The 18244-nt window shown below is 35.2% G+C and overlaps 1 protein-coding gene across 5 annotated transcripts in view; it reads left to right on the top strand.

Moving 5' to 3' along the window:
- The window catches only part of PCNX1 (pecanex 1), a 212978-nt gene extending 196420 nt beyond the window's left edge, over window positions 1–16558 (top strand). For all 5 annotated transcript variants that reach the window (XM_043989028.1, XM_043989027.1, XM_043989025.1 and 2 more), the window contains 3 exons: window positions 4005–4444; window positions 5001–5141; window positions 10811–16558. In XM_043989028.1, the coding sequence (XP_043844963.1) occupies window positions 4005–4444; window positions 5001–5141; window positions 10811–10951 (722 nt within the window). In that variant the 3' untranslated portion in view covers window positions 10952–16558. The remainder of the gene's footprint in view (window positions 1–4004; window positions 4445–5000; window positions 5142–10810) is intronic.
- Window positions 16559–18244: the final 1686 nt, after the last annotated feature.

The following is an 18244-nucleotide window of genomic DNA, read 5'->3' as shown; positions in this document are numbered from 1 at the left end:
CGGCCCTGGAGTCAGGAGTACCTGAGTTCAAATCCGGCCTCAGACACTTGACACTTACTAGCTGTGTGACCCTGGGCAAGTCATTTAACCCCCATTGCCTCACCCAAAAAAAAAGGATATATTTTGGATGAAATACTGCATGTGATTTCAAACTGCCTCTAATCCTCCCATTGTAATGTACTTATCATGAAACATTTTATATTATAGTTGTGTTTTATCCCCCTTCTAAGCCAAAAAGTTCATGAGAGAAGTACCTGGAACAGTGCTTTGCATACAGTAGACACTTAATAAATTTATCAGTGCAGTGACTTGGTAGAACAACAAACTGCTTTAACATTTCTCCAAACCTTCTAAATACATAAACCTGAACCAGGCAGTTCAGCACTGCACCTTCTTTCCAGTATCCCTGAAGTCATTTAGCCTGCCTAGCTGACAAAGTATATATGGAAAGTCAGGGCAGTGGCTGTTGAGACTCCAAACCTCACATAAGTTACCGTGTCCTTTTTTTTAAACCAGAACTGTGATTTCATTGTACAGTCATCCCTCCACAGTCATAGTTTTGGTTATTTGTGGCTGGCCATGGATAATTGAATGGGAATTTGGGGAGATTTGCATGCATTCAGGAAAATCTCAGATGTAAAGAAAACTAAAAAAAGTCTTAGTAAGTCATAAGTGCACAAATACTGTATATTATTAATCAGTTTTATCATTTACTTATTAATTACATTTTATTTTAAGTTCCAGTGTGCTAAAAGAACTAAAGGCTACACTCTTGGGAATGCCTATTCTTCATCTCTACCATGCAGAGTTAGTCATGTGTTTGTTGTCTCTTGTGCCTTTCCTTGCAGGAAATCAGTGAAGTGATTGCTTCAGCTACACAGGTGGCTGCAAAGACTGATGGAGAAACTGCAACTTTATTTTTATGGGTGTAGTGTGTTGTTTTACTTGTTTTGTGTGTTAATATGATCAGAGTTGTTAAAATAAAGGTTTGGGGTGGGGGCCTAGTGTTATTTGCCCCTTTTTTTTTTAACTTTGGGGGGTCCTATTCCCCTGCCCCAGTTGAGAAAGGACTATGTAAGGAGCACTAGGGCACTAGGATCAGGATGTGTCAAAAGTGGGAGTAGAACCCAAATCTTCCCTTCAAAGGCCACTTCTCTATGCATGCTGCCTCTCAGAAATGTAATTTGTAGACGAGAATGGAGTAAGAATGACAGGTGCTAGAATTTGGAAGGATGCAGTTACTCAGGAAAGGCTTCCTAGAGGAGATGACATCTGAACTCCATTTTGATTATTAGTGGGATATTAAATGATGGAGATAAAGAGTTTAGATCTCATTCCATATATAGGTTATTGTATAAGAAAAGGTACAGGGGCAGCTAGGTGGTGCAGTGAATAAAGCACCAGCCCTGGATTCAGGAGGACCTGAGTTCAAATCCGGCCTCAGACACTTGACACTTACTACCCGTGTGACCCTGGGCAAGTCACTTAACCCTCATTGCCCCACCAGAAAAGAAAAAGAAAAGGTACAAGCATGAAAGCATTGGTTTTATAGACTAGAAAGTGTGAATGATTCACTTCATACTATATTATTCCAGAGTCATACCTGATGTATACATGACTTAACAGGTACTATGCTTGTGCTACAAGTTTTGGATCATAGAGTTATTAAATCCAAATATAATTTAAGAATTTTGTTCTAATCTATGCTTTGAGGTATTCTAGGCCCAGGTTGCTGAGACATCTAGTATTTGTCTTTGCATGGTCTTAGCCTCCAAAATGGAAGTTTACTTTGTATATCTAGACATGATCATTTGACAGGAAGCCTGTAGCACTAGATATTACCACTTTCTGGGAACAGCATCCTTGATGATCATAATTTAGACCTACATTCAAGGTTGGAGGCCAGTGCCCCGTAGCAATCATTCTTTTCAGTTCTATTTCTTTACTAGGGTGCTATTAAGTCATCTGCCAAATGCATTTGGGACCCAGCTTCTAGATTCAAAGCAAATTTGTTGTGTGGTCTTTTGGCCAAATTTCTCATGGCCTCCTGATTTTACTTTGTCAGAGATGTTAATAAATATTTAACTTTATTGTTGCTTCCCATTATAAAGTCTCATTCCTAAAAAAAAAAAATTTAAAAAAATAAAAAATTATCATTCCTTTTACCCACCCTGGTCATAAGTATTAATGACAACTGACATAATTAGAATTTTCCACAAAGAGGTTAAGTATTTAACTACTTCACCGGTTATTCAACCAAACAACCCTTAGCTGTTAGCTTTTGGGCCCACCACCTTTTTAGCTGTCTTGATACGTGCCTCTACTGGAGAGTAAGCTAGAGAAATAAAAAAAAAAATCCAAACAGGGCATTTTAATATTTCTAGTAAAAAGATTTTATGAGTAAGGCAGCTAAACTAGAAATTAAAATGAAGTTTTGAGACGCTGTGGATTTCAGTTATCAGTTCTACATACTGGTTTTCTAGTAAGAAAAATTGAGAATTGAGTACGAATGAATCAGGGTTAGACTAGCATTTTCAAAATTACCTCCAATATCTTAGGATTTTATATTCTCTAAAATTGTGGTGTTCACTATCTTTAAATTCTTTTCTATCATAGACTTTGTTCAATATTAATATTTATGGTACATTTTAAGAATTTTAGTTTATTTCTAAATGAAAAAATGAAATTTCAAATCTGCTTCCTCATACTTGATCTTTTATGGTAGATGGGTCTTTCTTGTAACTATGTAATTTGTAAATCCTCTGCTTTCCAGTCTTAGGTTATTCTGGTCTGCATTTTTCCTATATCAGCTTTGTCCAAAAACAGTGAGACAATTGATTGTCCGTTTGTTGTCTCTCGTTTTCACTACTTCACTGATCTACTTTGCCAGGCATAGATGTCCTAAACATTATCTTTTACAATATATCTCACCTAATCATTATTGGTAACATTGCTGCAGGCTACCTAATGTTTATCTATTAGTATTTTCATTGCCTCTTGGGGTAACTTTGTAATTTTTATTCATCTGAGTCGCTAATTCATAGTCATTAGCCTCACTGAAAGAGTATTAAAGCTTCTTCAAACATTGGGGGCAATTGTAGTGATTTGTATTTTTAAAGTGAGTAATTTAAAAATATATATCAATCCTCATGGACTAAAGAATATTGTTGAACTATATTAGAAAAATATGGGATATGACTACTCATGCATAATTTATTTTGAATTGCTTGCATTCTTGTGGGTGGGGGGTGGGAAGGGAGGGAGAAAGAGAAGTTGGAACACAAAGTTTTTAAAAATTGATGTCAAAATTTGTTTTTATATATATTTTGGAAAATAAAATTCTAAATAAAAATTTAAAAACACCTTTTAAATTAAAAAAAAGAAAAATATGGGATAGTGAAAATTTCTTTAGCATATTCTTAATGTATGTGAAAGCTAAACTCAGTTCTCACAAGGTAATCAGATTAATAAACTAAGATTAAAATAGTTTATGGAGTGCAGATATAGTACTGTATTCACAATTTGATTCATTTAGAATATATTTGGGGCAGCTAGGTAGTACAGTGGATAAAGCACTGGCCCTGGATTCAGGAGGACCTGAGTTCAAATCCAGCCTCAGACACTTGACACTTACTAGCTGTATGTCCCTGGGCAAGTCACTTAACCCTTATTGCCATGGGGGAAAGGGAAAAAAAAAAGGGATATATTTGAAATATGTGGCATTCCAAAGAAAGAACTTGAAATTTATTATAATAAATGTTGTAAGTGTGTCTTTCTGATGACAGAGTTGGGGGTAAATATTGTTTTAGCAAGTGAAGCTTGTTTTTTAAATAACAAGTAAAGAAATAAATGTTCTAGATACTCATTAACTGTGAGACAGTTTTCAAGAATTCTACATGTGAGATATGTGCTTCTTTACATTAGCTGGGTTACAGTCTCAAGGATTCAGAAATGAAAAGTATTAAGTTTATAGTACTCTTATTGAAGTGATTTTCCCCCCCTAGGTACCAGCCACAGCTCCCATTCTGTACAATCAAGTCTGGTTAGGCATTCTCCGGCTCGTGCCTCAGTTGCCAGTCAGTCCTCTTACTGCTATAGCAGCCGTCATTCATCTCTCCGAATGTCCACTACAGGATTTGTGCCTTGCCGGCGCTCTTCCACCAGTCAAATTTCCCTTCGTAATTTACCATCATCCATCCAGTCCCGCCTTTCCATGGTGAACCAAATGGAACCTACTAACCAGACTGGCCTGACCAGTATGCAGCATGGCCTTCCATCTTCCAGCAGCTCCAGCCAAAGCATCCCAGCCTGCAAACATGCCCTTGTGGGTTTTCTAGGGACAGAAGGAGGACAGAATATTGCTACTGATACACAATCAGGCAGCAACTTAAGTCCTGCCAACAATCCACAGGCCAAAAAGGGAGATGTGATTTACAGAATCCAAGTAAGTAAGGAAAGAATTTGTCTTTTGTTGTTGACCCAAGTTTGACTTAAGTCTTCTGTCCATGGGACCATAACCAATACTACAGACTTTTATGTATATTGGCTGTCTTGAACTTTTAAACAGCTTTGACCGGTTATGCCTTCGAGTTATTTCTAAATTTTCCTAAATGGAAGTTAGATTGGATTTTCTTTTAAAATATACCAGGTTATATTTTCTAAAAACTTGAATGCCTTAGGAGAATTGAAGCTAGTGCTAAGGCTTGTATTAGTCTGCTTTTATTTGAAGAAGCAAATAGATCTTTGCAGTGGTAATTTTTCCACCAGTCTTTATAAGCCATTCTTACTGGGTTACTGTAAAAAGTTCTCACAATAGGATGAAAGGAATTTGGAAAGAGGACTTTTAAAGTTTCCCACTTCTTTTAACACGCTGCCTGGATCTGGACATTCAAAGAGTGCAGTGTCATATTAGGGATTCTTTTTGAGTTCTACAGTTTTCATGAAGGTAAGAGAGGGGGAAAGCATGCATTTTAATCAGACCATTTCTGTTTACAATATAGATTGTGGATCCCAGTCAGATTTTGGAAGGGATCAACCTGTCAAAAAGGAAGGAGCTGCAGTGGCCAGATGAGGGGATTCGGTTAAAAGCTGGAAGAAACAGCTGGAAAGACTGGACTCCTCAAGAAGGCATGGAAGGACATGTAAGTCTTATTAAAAAATTGGTTTCATGATTTGATTTTAAAAGTATCCAATAAGCATTAGATAATTTCAGTACATGCTTTTGGTGAATGTGATGATTCATATACTGCTTATTTTGAGCTTGACCTTATACATTCCCAAGATCAGTTTTTTTAAAAATGTTATTTCTCCTAAGCATATGAGAGAGAAGTTGTATATGCTTAGTCAAGTATTTTAATTGTGTAGTTGTACATCATTTTATTACAAATATTTTTGGGGCAGCTAGGTGGAGCAGTGGATAAAGCACTGGCCCTGGATTCAGGAGAACCTGAGTTCAAATCTGGCCTCAGACACTTGACACTTACTAGCTGTGTGAACCTGGGCAAGTCATTTAACCCTCATTGCCCCACAAAAAAAAAAACAAATAAACAAACAAATATTTTTAATAGAAGAGAAATAGTGAGTTCTATTTTAAGTCCATCTGTAGTTTTTAATGAAGAAATTATATGTTGTTCCTCATTCAGGGTAATATAGTTCATCTCTCTCTCTCCCCCACCCCCTTTATTAAAAGGATACGCCTGGACCCATTATTGTCATTTCTAGTGAGGACAAAAAAAACATAATAAAATTCTGCCTTTTGGTTATTTGGTTCTGTAATTTGGTTTTGACACTCAATTCACATGGAGAAGGGAGTAATTAGTCAAATGGTCTTCCAGAAAGAACATAAGTGCAAGAGTTCTTTTCATTCCAGTGAGGTAGCTTTGAAATCACTATAAACCTTCAGAGTTGATTACGTTTAGAGTAGGAGTTAGTATTGGACAACAGTAGCAATTGTTTTTATGGCCACTAAAACCTTCAGAAAACACAACACAAAGAAGTGCACAAATGTATAAATCATGCACATGCTGCATAAATATCCACTTTTTTCAAGGAGAACAAAATTAAAATTCAAAATCAACAAAATGAATCTAACAGCAAATTTGTTCCAACTGGCAGTGAATGTAGTGCAGTGATTATTTAATGTTCTCTACAAACAAGATCAAATTTGAGTCAGGGCTTGTCAAATTGCGATGAATATACAATATGCTATTGTCACTGCAAGTTGGCCTAGCCTTACAACACAGATGAGTGCATTATCACTGAATATAAACGTGGAATATGTAAATTCTCAGTTAAATAACTTTTGCATGGCAGTTAAACGTTCCATAACATCTGTTTATTTCTCATACATATTGGATAATGACAATATAATTAGGTAGTCTCCCCCAAAAAACAACTTTTTTGAAACCTGAAATAACTCAAGAATGTTTACAGAAATTCATTTAAAGGTTTTGACAATTAAATTTAAATGGAATTGTCTTAAATTTTTTATTACAGTGAAATAATACTGTTTTGTGATGAATACATAGCTGCTTTGAAGAGAATCCAGTGGGACAACTGATAGCTAGTACAAGCAGAGCCTTAAGAGACAATTTTTTTGTTTTTTGGTGGGGCAATGGGGGTTAAGTGACTTGCCCAAGGTCACACAGCTAGTAAGTGTCAAGTGTCTGAGGCCGGATTTGAACTCGGGTACTCCTGAATCCAGGGCCAGTGCTTTATCCACTGCGCCACCTAGCCGCCCCTAAGAGACAGTTTAAATAGCAGAAATATTAAGTAAAAAGTTCAAATCCAGGAAAATACAACGTTAGCAAGATGAGAATTGTTCCTGAGAAAAATTGATGCTTTTATAATTAAAACCAGACAATATTGTGAAGAATTTTCAGAAATCTTGTCTGACATCAGAATGATTGCTTGCATTGTATATAAGATCCAAGCAGTTGCTTACAGAATTGCTAAGTATACAGAGTTGAATTCTGTAGGAGAAACACTGCAATTTATAGCTAATTATATGGTCAAAATAATCCTTGGGAAATCATAAGCAGAGCAATTTTGAATGGATCCAGTGCTTTCTTGGTGAGCAAAATTGTCCAATTGTCTAAAGAACTTTGCAGTCAATTCATTGAGAGGCTAAAATCTTTTTTTTTTTCATTGCATGGATAAACCATCAGATATAGAGATGCTCATTTGATTATTTTTTATATATTATTTAAACTGATGTCAGGGGAGATTGATAATAATACAGTATCAAAAGAAATTCTTAATATAATGAGATAGATTATTTTTTAACTTGAAATTATATAATATGGAAAAAATTGTATTGAACACTGAGCTGATGGAGTTGATGTCAGGATGAACTGTAGGTTTGTAAGCATTATTTTAGTATGTGCCTCTTTGTTTAATTTGGACACAATGCTTATAGCCAACGTGTCAAGAAATGTGTTGTTTTGCGGCAGCTAGATCGAGCAGTGGATAGAGCACCGGCCCTGGAGTCAGGAGGACCTGAGTTCAAATCCGGCCTCAGACACTTAACACTTACTAGCTGTGTGACCCTGGGCAAGTCACTTAACCCCAATTGCCTCACTAAAAAAAAAGAGAAAGAAATGTGACGTTTTTTCAGACTGTCACAAAGGTAATCATTTTTATGAAAAACTGTCCCTTAAAAAGGAAAGTTTTGTAAAAGTTTTTAACAATATGGAGGTAAAGCAGACATGTGTAGTATTCTGAAACATACTGGTTTTTGTGTGCCAAAGCAAAGGGCATTTGAGCTTAAATAAGGAATTGCCTTTTTTTTTTTAGTGATAATAAAAACTAAGCAAATTCATTTTTATAACAAAATTTACCTCCTGAAACTTATGCATTTGGTGGATGTTTTTGGTTCCAGAAATATAACATAGGTGACTGCATTTATGGAAATGTTCACAAAGTAATATTTTTGTGTTTCCCAATTTAAAAAAACAACAAAAAACAATCCAGCTTTGTAAAAGAAATAGAAAGGAGTAAAGACATGATTATTCATTCCTTTGACCTGTCTATGGAAGCAATTATTACTTTATTTTAAAGACCTGGCTATTTCTCAATATAAATGGATATGGAACCTGTTTGTTATGGGCAAATACACCCCGTACATCTAGCTTTATTTCATCTGAGCAAGAATAATTGATGGCCAAAAAAAAGAATAGTTGATGGCCTTGTCTTGTGGTAGTACATTGAATTAAAGCATGTGAAACCTAAAAATATGACTGTTTTGTGTACAAATGAATAGAGTTTTTTGGTTTATCAAACAAAGCTATGCAAATTTCACTACAGTTCATAATATTTTTATGTGAAATGAGGTTTTCTGCTATAGCTATCAAACAAAAGCTCAGTCTCTATTACTAATTGAGTAATACTTCATTTTTAGAAACTTTGTGTTGGAAGACAAGTCCACCCATCAGATTAATAATAATATTATTGTGGCTATTTTAGACATTATAAAAATCTTTAAAGGTTTTTAGTCATTAAATACTTGTGTATCTGTGTTTATGGTTTATTATTAAATTGTGGTATTTACTTGAATAACATAGCTAAGGGAATTGTGGAGGTTGTTTTATGAAAGTGTAATAAAAATAATAATTAAAGGGACAAAAAAGGAAGTATCACTACTACATAAGGTTTGGAAACCACTGCCTTATTCTTTACCTTACTTTTTTAAACATATGATCTTGTTTCAAGAATACCTCTGATGTAAATGTACCAATTTTAAATTCTACTTCTAACGTACATAGGGTAGACTTTGTTAATGTTTGCTGCTAAATTATACAAAAGTGCATTTAACTGAATGAGTGTGGGGGTGGGGTTGTACTTATATTTTACCTGTCCTGACTGAATATTGCACTAGGCTGTGGAGACTGGCACATTATACCTCAAGGAACCATGATGGTTCATAGAATTCTTAGCATTTGCCTTAAAAGCATTTTTGGAACTTGTTTCCAAAAAGTCTTAATTGCCAACCATGTTCATCATACAGTGTCATCCCATTTTAATACTTGACATAGGGTAAAAGGAAGAAGGAAAATAAAAATAGAAAGCTTAGAATTATAGAATAAAATGACATTTGATTTTTTAAAATTTTTACTTTTTTTAAAATTTGTGGTGGCAAATATTTTGCCTTGAGTTTTACTCATATAGTAGGTATGAACCTACCATATTATAGATCGAAGTTTGATATTTAATGCTACGCACCTTATTCCTTGAAGTTGTGCTTATAACATCCCTTATAAGCAGTTATCCAACCTCTGTTTGAGGACCTTCAATGACAGGAAACTCAAGACCACCCAAGGCAGCCATTCCATTTTGGAACAACTTTCATTATTAACTTGATTTCCTTTACACTGAATCAAGATCCACCTCCCTATAATTTCTGCTCCATTAATCCTATTTCTGCCCTCTGATGCCAAGTAGAATCACCACCATACGTGTCATCTTGAGTTCTTTGTAAAATAGAACAGAACTGAACACAGTGCCCCAGATGTCATGTGGACACAGCATTGTACAGTAGTTCTGTTTCCTCACTAACTGGAGATCACATTAACTTCTTATCAGAATCATTATCACCTCTTTAATGATCCTAGGCTTGAGAACTGCCTAGCCCTATGCCCAAGTCTCCAGCTACCAAGAAAGCTTTTAAACTAGATTACTTAAGTCTCCTTTTCTACCCTGTATGGAATGTTAGGCAGGCAGTAGTAATCTTAATGGAAGGATGTGAGTTCCTGTGTGCTTCACTGCTGTCTGAGGAGTAACAACACAGGATAGGAAGCAAGAAGAGGTGACATTAGATTGCTCTCGATCTTTTTCTTCTCCCAGAAGCATCATTGGTTTTGTTTAAGTTGTGGTGAATTGTCAAAATTTCTGACAGTGATATTAAGACCTAAATACATATTCCAAAGCCAAATATAAATTACTTTTTCATTACCTATCTATACCCGCTTTGGTTAGCATAGATAATTATGAATTGAGTATTAAGTTCAAGTGTTAGCTATAGGGAATGTTGGCCTGGGGGGGGGGAGTCCCCAGTTTTGTAGAAATTAGAAAAACGAAAAACTCATTAAATGATATAAAAAAAATAGTTCATGTATTTGATTCAAGTTTGATTTTTTTTTTTTTTTTTTGCTGTAGTCAAAATTGCCTGTGAAACTAGCAACCCATTAGTATGAAGTTTATCTTTCATGCCTGGGATTCAACTCTGGTCTGCCTATAGAGAACTAAAACTATTAGCTACAGAGCAACAAAAATCATAAGCCCTTTTCCCACCAATTCCTCATTGCTACTTAAAATGGTATTTCTCTAAGAGTGCCCATACTAGACAGTTTGTGTTTCCCATGCCAGTGTATAGCTAGAAGCTTTCTATTTTTTTTTTTTAATTTTTAAAAACTTAATTAATTAATTAATTTTTTGAGAGGCAGTGGGGGTTAAGTGACTTGCCCAGGGTCACAGAGCTAGTAAGTGTTAAGTGCCCCAGGCCAGCTTTGAACTCAGGTCCTCCTGAATCCAGGGCCAGTGCTTTATCCACTGCGCCACCTAGCTGTCCCCTAGAAGCTTTCTTTTTAAAGTAGTCCAACATTATCAGCCTTGCAAAGCATGTTTCAAATCTTTAATGTCACATCTTGCTCCATGATGTACGGAATCCTGAGCTAGAGTGTTACTTAAGATCTTAGGATTTAGAGCTAGAAAAGAACCTTGAAGATCATGTAGTAACACTCCCTCATTTTACTGAGGAGAAAGCTTAAGCCAGAGGATAATGATACTAACTTCTATTTTATTGTGGCTTTTCTAGGTGATTCACCGATGGGTGCCTTGCAGCAGAGATCCAGGTAGTAGATCCCACATAGACAAGACTATCCTCCTAGTCCAGATTGATGACAAATATGTTGCTGTGATCGAAACTGGAGTACTAGAACTTGGGGCTGAAGTGTAAACCGTGTTTCGCGACTACATTTCATCTCTTCCTCCCTCAATCCCAAGACTTTGGAAAAGGCACGGAGGGAGTAGGAGAAGGGTCTCCCAGGAGTCACTTCAGGCCTGGGAGGACTTAACAAATAGAATGGGCTTAGACGAGCCTCTTTCTCCCCGCCCCCTCACTCCTGCCACTGTTTCCATCCCCCCAAAAAGTTCAAATATTTTTTTAAGTTCGCTGCTGAGGAAACATTTTGCATGAAGGATAAAGATTTTATTAAGAAGCATCTCTTTTAAAAAAACAAACAAAAAACTTTTTCTATGCATTGCATATGCTTTAAATCAACAAACTCTTCATTTCTAAAATATGAACTCATCATATTTTTCTAATTTATTTGCCAAAAATAATTGCTATGTTTGGTCACAGAACATATGAAATCCACTTACCTTAATTTTTAAAAATCAACTTGTGTACAAACTTTCAGTTCAACCTAAAGCAGTATAGAAGTTTAATGCATAGTAAGAGACTATGAACAGACAGATTTATCTTATTCCTTGTGAGCTAAAAACTTTAATGAGAAAACTGCACTAATTTTTTTACAGCAATGCACTAAGAAGTCTGAGGTTGCTCAGAACATTTATTTATATATATATATATATATATATAATATATATAAGATTAAAAAAAACATTATTTAAATTGCCTCTGGGATTTTCCCCTCCCTTTCCACATAATCACAGATGGCAGGAGCTACATTGCTCATCCTTTTTCTTGGTTGGTTCAGTATGTTAGATTTCATACCAGTGCATTTGTTGTTTTCTTTACATGGAATCCTAAATCTTGAGATGAACCTATCTATATGTTGGCATTGTTTCCCAAAGCCATTTTTCGTGGTGCATTCAGTAATGTGAACACTACTGCCAATTATTGTGTCCACATCAAGGATGAGCACCCAGTGCAGCAGGATAGATCCTGTTTTTCTACAGCAGTCATAGAGATTCTGCTCCTCACCAGTTATGTTGGTATCAATTTCCAAGATAAAACACTTTTCACTTTGCAAGGGGAGGACAAATCTCAAAGAGCTGAGTGAAGAGGTTGTAGTGCTAGAGGGCCTCATAAGGATGTCTTGAAGGCATTCAGCTCAATTCAATAGTTTATCCAAGTTTAAAAAAAAAAACTTAAAAAAAAATTACACAGATGGTGCAGCCCTTATCAAATCACCCTTAATCACTTTGCCTTTTCTTTTCCTTTTCTCTTCATTCTTTTTCTATTACTTGAATTTTATTTCCTATGATTATATATTCTGTATAACTGTAATTTGGAATATTTATAACTGTGAAGTTGACTTAATTCATGTGTTGTCACATATCCTGGATTTTATTAGGTTTTCTAATGTGTGTATTCAGGGATATGCGTAACTCAAGCTTACATTAGGTTGGGTGGGAGTTGCAGCTTCGATTTCATTTGCAGCTCTTAATACTTTTTTTCTAACTCCATGAACAGAGTTCCCCTTTTAGTGTGAGACTGTGTGAAGGAGACTGCATACATAGGTTTATCATTTGGAAGCAGCCATCTTTCTACCTCCATATGATCTGACTGTTTAAATTGTCTTGGGAGGAGGTACATTTGTTCCCCAAGGGCATTGAAATGCCTCACAAAGAAAATCTTGGAGTAACTATTTCAGGGATAAAAATGAAAGAATACAAGGTATTATTGCTGTTCTGATAAAAGACCCATCTGCTTTTACTCACTTTCTTTTCTTTTCCATTTTTTTTTTGGGTGGGGCAAAGTGGGTTAAGTGACTTGCCCAGGGTCACGCAGCTAATAAGTGTCAAGTGTCTGAGGCTGAATTTGAACTCAGGTACTCCTGACTCCAGGGCCAGGGCTTTATCCACTGCACCACCTAGCTGCCTCTACTCAGTTATTTTTGATCCAAATGGCATGTAGTTAAAATACCCTTTATATTGGGTTTTGCTTAAGTTGGTACACTGTTAAAAATCCCCTCTTTCAGAATTGAAGATTCTATAATGGTACATCACCTGTACTATTGAAATAATGTGTAAGCTGAGGTTTGTTTTTTTTTTTATCAGACTTTTGCATAGACTGACATTTCTGAATTAACTGCTTATTATTTCCCTGATACATACATTATAACATATATAAATTTGCTTTAATTAGTAAGTTACACCATCAAAGTTTAGTGTTCCTTTTACTATGAGGATAAGGTCTTAACTTTTTAAAAACAACCCTTTTAATAGGACTTATGTATTCTCTTCTTTTTGAAATGTATGTGACCCTCTTCATTGATGAATTAGGAATAAGGCTTAAGGATAAATGAAAGAGAAGTCTTTCTAGATTTAACAAGAGTATTCTGATTTGTTCTCATAAAAGAATTTTACATGGGTGGTGTAATCAGGAGCTGGGTAAATTTTTTTCTAGAAAAATATTAAATTGATCATAAGATCATAATGGCAACTTTACTTCAAAAGAAGTCTCAAGTGCAATATAATAAGATTTTATTTCAAGAGAAAAATAGGTTTTCTTCACTAGGAGTTAGATATTGTTAGACTATAATCCATTAGTATCAAGAAACAAGAATTGTTGATCCTAAAAAACCTCTTTACGTGAAGCAAAGTTATACATGATAAAAGCCCTCTCATTTTCATTCAAAAAAATCTCAGAATACCTTGAATGTTTAGTTCCTCATCGGTATTTTTTCCATTTTGTACAAGTGACACCACCAATAGCTATGATATATTCTTTTATATCAGGTAACTAATTTAGAAAACATTTATAAATTTTCCACTGTAATAAAAGGGGGAAAATTGAGTTATTTTTCTTATTTTTAATCCTCAAAAAGGTATTTCTATTTGGTGTGCCCTCTTAACATTTTTCATTGATCTCAACATATAAGATCCCAAAATTGTAGGAAGCTATTTTGTGGCTTTTACATTTAAATAACTCACAATTATTTCTTTTACATGAGTGAGTTTTAGAGGCCCATATTTTGAAAGTACAGGAATTTATATTCTATGTCAACCTTTGCAATTCACAGAAAGTGTATCTTTGGTGTCTCTTTTCTCATCTTCCCTTCTATCAGAAGTGGGAAATTGGATGGTTTATGATTTGTTAAGTTTTTCTTCTAGAATAGCCCCAACAGAAAGGCTAAGAATGAATCTACTGGTTCTTTTACAAGTTCTTAAGTCAGTATGATCCCTTCTTTTTCTGAATATATTATTTATAAAGACCTTCCTGGATTACTTTTCACTAAAGAAAGTTAATCTTTCCAAATCTAGTTCACGTATCCTTTTTCCAAGTATTAAAAAAAAACAAAAAACTGGTAAATTTTAAAGATTTAGAGGGGGAAAGTATTGGGACATATCAATATGAGACTTAGCCCTTTCCTTTTACCAAAAGTAGGGAAGTTATGACCTAGCTTCACTGCATTTCTTATATTGGAAAAGAGTTATACAAGAAAATGTAGTACTATTAAAGTACCACTAGTACTTGTCCTTAATGAGGTAAAGAAAACTGTATCTGTAGACCATGTGCCAAACAATGAAACTGATAGTTTCTGCAAGAAAATCTAACTTATTGAGCAGATATGCTTTCCTTATACTTCTCGAGTTTTTGGCTTAGTGGTTGGTTTCTCCAACATCCAACTTTAATGAATTTTTTAAAGGCTCATTAAATATTGAGGCACACATCTCTTAACCTTAATAGATGGCACTTTGTCAGCTGAGCATCAGTTCTGCCTTCACCTTGGAATGTAGGTTAACAGATTGCTTTATTGGATCATTAATTAAAAGCCTGAGCCGTTTTTATGTATGATTTACCTAGTTCCTGAAAAGATGTCTTATTGTATTAGCCAACTTTAAAATGTCTACCAGAAGGATTTATGGCTTACTACTTTGAGTTATTTGAGTTATTCTTCCATGGATATTGTTTCTGCTTGTCAATTGTTACTGTTCTTGTGTTTTTTTATGTTATTCTTTCATGAATATGGACAAATTTAGGTATTTTTAAAGTATAGATATTCATGCTATTGAAGTGCTTGACATATTCCTACTTTCATCATGTGAGATGATCATAAAAAATTACTGGAATTATTGATTGTTGTTTTGACAGGGTCCCACTAGTGCTTTTTGTCATAGATGTAATTCATTGTCATACTGGATCTAAAAATCTGTTTAATATTTTTGATGGCTTTTACTTGAATTATAATTATGTAGATATTTTTAGTCAGATATGTATGATAGCATCATATATCTCTATAGATATATAGATATGTATCATACTTTAAAAAGTCATTGGTCATGTAACTTTACTTTTCAGTCTTACATGGAAATATTTGTTAAGGTCAGGGTTTGGGAAGACGGATACCCTGTGTATTCAGTATAACTGAATGAAGAGAGTGTCTTAAATTGTTTCCTTAGCCCAAATTTCAGATCTCCATTTCGCAAGGAACAAAAAGCCAAAACAATTTATTGTTTTGTTCCTTCCACTACTCCCCCCCACAAAAAAAGTCTGAGTGATATGCTTCCAAATTTTCTTATTTCAAACTGGTTAAATGTTTAGTTAAAAGCTCTAAATGGGAAGGAACTAATTGTGCAGATAGTATATAGTAATCGTTAACTTTGCCTTGAAGCTAAGCTAAATTGTGAATCATTTCAACAATGTCACTTGTCTGGAATGATGTAGCTATTTCCCCAATAATACTTAAATGAACTTTTAAATGGACCACATATTTTTCCTAAACTAGGGCGAATAACTTCTGGTTTTGAAATGAATGCCACATCTCCTAAATAATAAAAGACTTTGTATTTGTATTAAGATTTTAAAAAATTGGGAGAAACCAGAGCAGATTAATAACACCAGTGTTATATGACAACTTTGTTTCAAGGCTTTTATACCTATTATATAGGGTTATATCTATTCTGTTGTAATCTTTATTATGCTCTGTACTTAATGGCTTCTGACTTGGTAGAGCCCAACTGGAAGAAATGAAGGTCACTTAGCACAGGGGTGAGAATAAACTGCTAATTGTTGTTCCCCCAGTTCAGGACTCGTTCTGTTTTCAAAATAAAGAAATGGATATAAGGATGGCTGCTCCAAATGACCTCCAGGGCTTAGTATACTTAAGTTTCACAAGCCTTCAGAATATAAAGCTTGATTTCACAATGGAAAAATAGAAATGGGGTTAAATATCTGCTTTTGCTTTTTAAAAACTCACCATGTAAGAAAAACTGCATCCTTAAATTGAACACATTTACTTTATGTTGTGAGCTTTACTTGAGGAAATGGAAGGAGGAATATGTAAAGTAGCTAGTAGGAAGGTGTGAGGGTGAAATAATGGATTTACTTTTTCTGATACGGGGCTCAGAAAAGCATATATTGCCTCTACCAGCATATGGATATTGATTGGAAATAGGGATATATGTACTCACGTGTGTCTGTGAGTGTGTCTGCGTGTGTGTTACTGGAAACCGCCTGTAAATATTGTAGTTGTTTTAAATGGAAAATAAAAGCTGAGGTTTTTTTGTTTTTGTTTTGCAAATGTGTTGCAACAAAAGGACAGTATTGACAGTGGATAAAACACTGAGGAAATAAATTTTTTTTTTCATTTTTTGCGTGGTCCTTCTTTATCTCCCCACCCCTTAACATCTAAGAAATATAGAAAAAAATAATTACGCTGTACCTAAAAATACTATTGCCTCATTTCCTTGAACACTGACCCCAAAGACCTGGATTCAGACTCTGGCTCTCTGATGCTTGTCACCTGTGTGACTTTGACTTAATCTTCCTAGGTTTTATTTTCTTCCTCAGCAAAATAAGGGGACTGGACTAGGTGGCTTTCCATGTCCCTTGCAGGTCTAAAACTACATCCTGTAATAATGATATGTCTTATAAGAGATTAAACAAATAGATCTTTATGCCAAACAATAAGCACAAAAGAGGTGTGGGGAGAGAATATTATAGTTTGAAATATCTAAATTGGCTACTCATGGGCTAAGAATATTGTAATAGGAGGCATTTCTCATGGAAGTAACTAATGTAGGGCTATGGTAAATTCTACACTATGGTGTGATAACACTTGAAAATAGTTTTTTGTTTACTGTCAAGAAAATTAGGCAGGAACCAACTTCCTTAGAGAGTTTACCAGTCATAGGACAATCTTGCAGAAGACAGGGTCTTCTAGCAAGCTTCTTCCTTATCTGCACAAAGAATGGAAGAAATAACAAAATTGTCAAAATGAATGTGCATCCTAAATATGAAAGGTAACATCAGAAACTTAGTAGAGAAACCTGTTACCTTTTACAACTACAGCAGGAAGAGTTCTTAAGAGAAAGTAACCCCAAAAGATCAAGATAATTTAAATGACACAAATTAAAGAGCTTTTGCATGAACAAAATGTATCTAGCTGCAGGGTAACTATTCATGTAAAACATTCTTTGCATTAAGTATCTGATAAAAGTCTGAAAGCCAAGATAATGTTGAGAACTAACCAAAGACAGCTGAAAACATAGCTCTTTGAACTGGGGAAGGAAATGGCAAACAGCTTCAGTATCTTTGCCAAGAAAATCCCATACAGGGTCACGAAGAGTCAGACATGACAACAACAAAAATAGCTCTTTGAAGTTTACCTCCCCCCCCACACACACACACGTATAGTCTAATTGGTTTGAACACTAACTCTGAAAAAAAATACACAAATACAGCATCTTCACAGCCTCTCGTGAGGAAATGGGCTGAGAAGTTGACTTGTCCAGGGTCACCCAGCTAGTAAATATCAAAATCAGGGTTTGAAACCCAGATGTTGCCAACTCAAGTCCAGCGCTCTAGCCACTACATCACCTAGTGGCTGTGATCAAAGGATTATGAACAATTTTCAAAAGAACAAATATATATATATATACTACTACACAGACATCTCATCAGTTTTCATTAATAACCATCTCTGTGCTAACCATTCTCAAATCTACCTATTGTGCCCCAAACCCTGCTGACCTTCAATTTCCCATTTCCAACTGCCTTTCAGATATCTCAAACTGGATGTCTAGTGGACATCTTAAAAAACTTAACATGTCCAAAACCAAATTCATTCTCTTTTCCTCTGAACCTTCCCCCACTCCTACCTTCCCTATTACTGTAGGGGGCAAAACTGTCTTCCCAGTCCCTCAGGTTCACAACCTCCAGAATCAAATACAAAATGTTTGGCACTCAAAACCCTTGATAGCCTACTTAGCCGCCTCCTACCTTTCCAGACTTCTTAGACCTTACTCCCTGAAAAGTACTGTTCAGTCAGTGCCATTC

The sequence above is a fragment of the Dromiciops gliroides genome, chromosome 2 (assembly GCF_019393635.1).
Source record: "Dromiciops gliroides isolate mDroGli1 chromosome 2, mDroGli1.pri, whole genome shotgun sequence".
NCBI classification, from domain to species: domain Eukaryota; kingdom Metazoa; phylum Chordata; class Mammalia; order Microbiotheria; family Microbiotheriidae; genus Dromiciops; species Dromiciops gliroides.
This window is presented reverse-complemented; position numbering and strand designations above follow the sequence as displayed.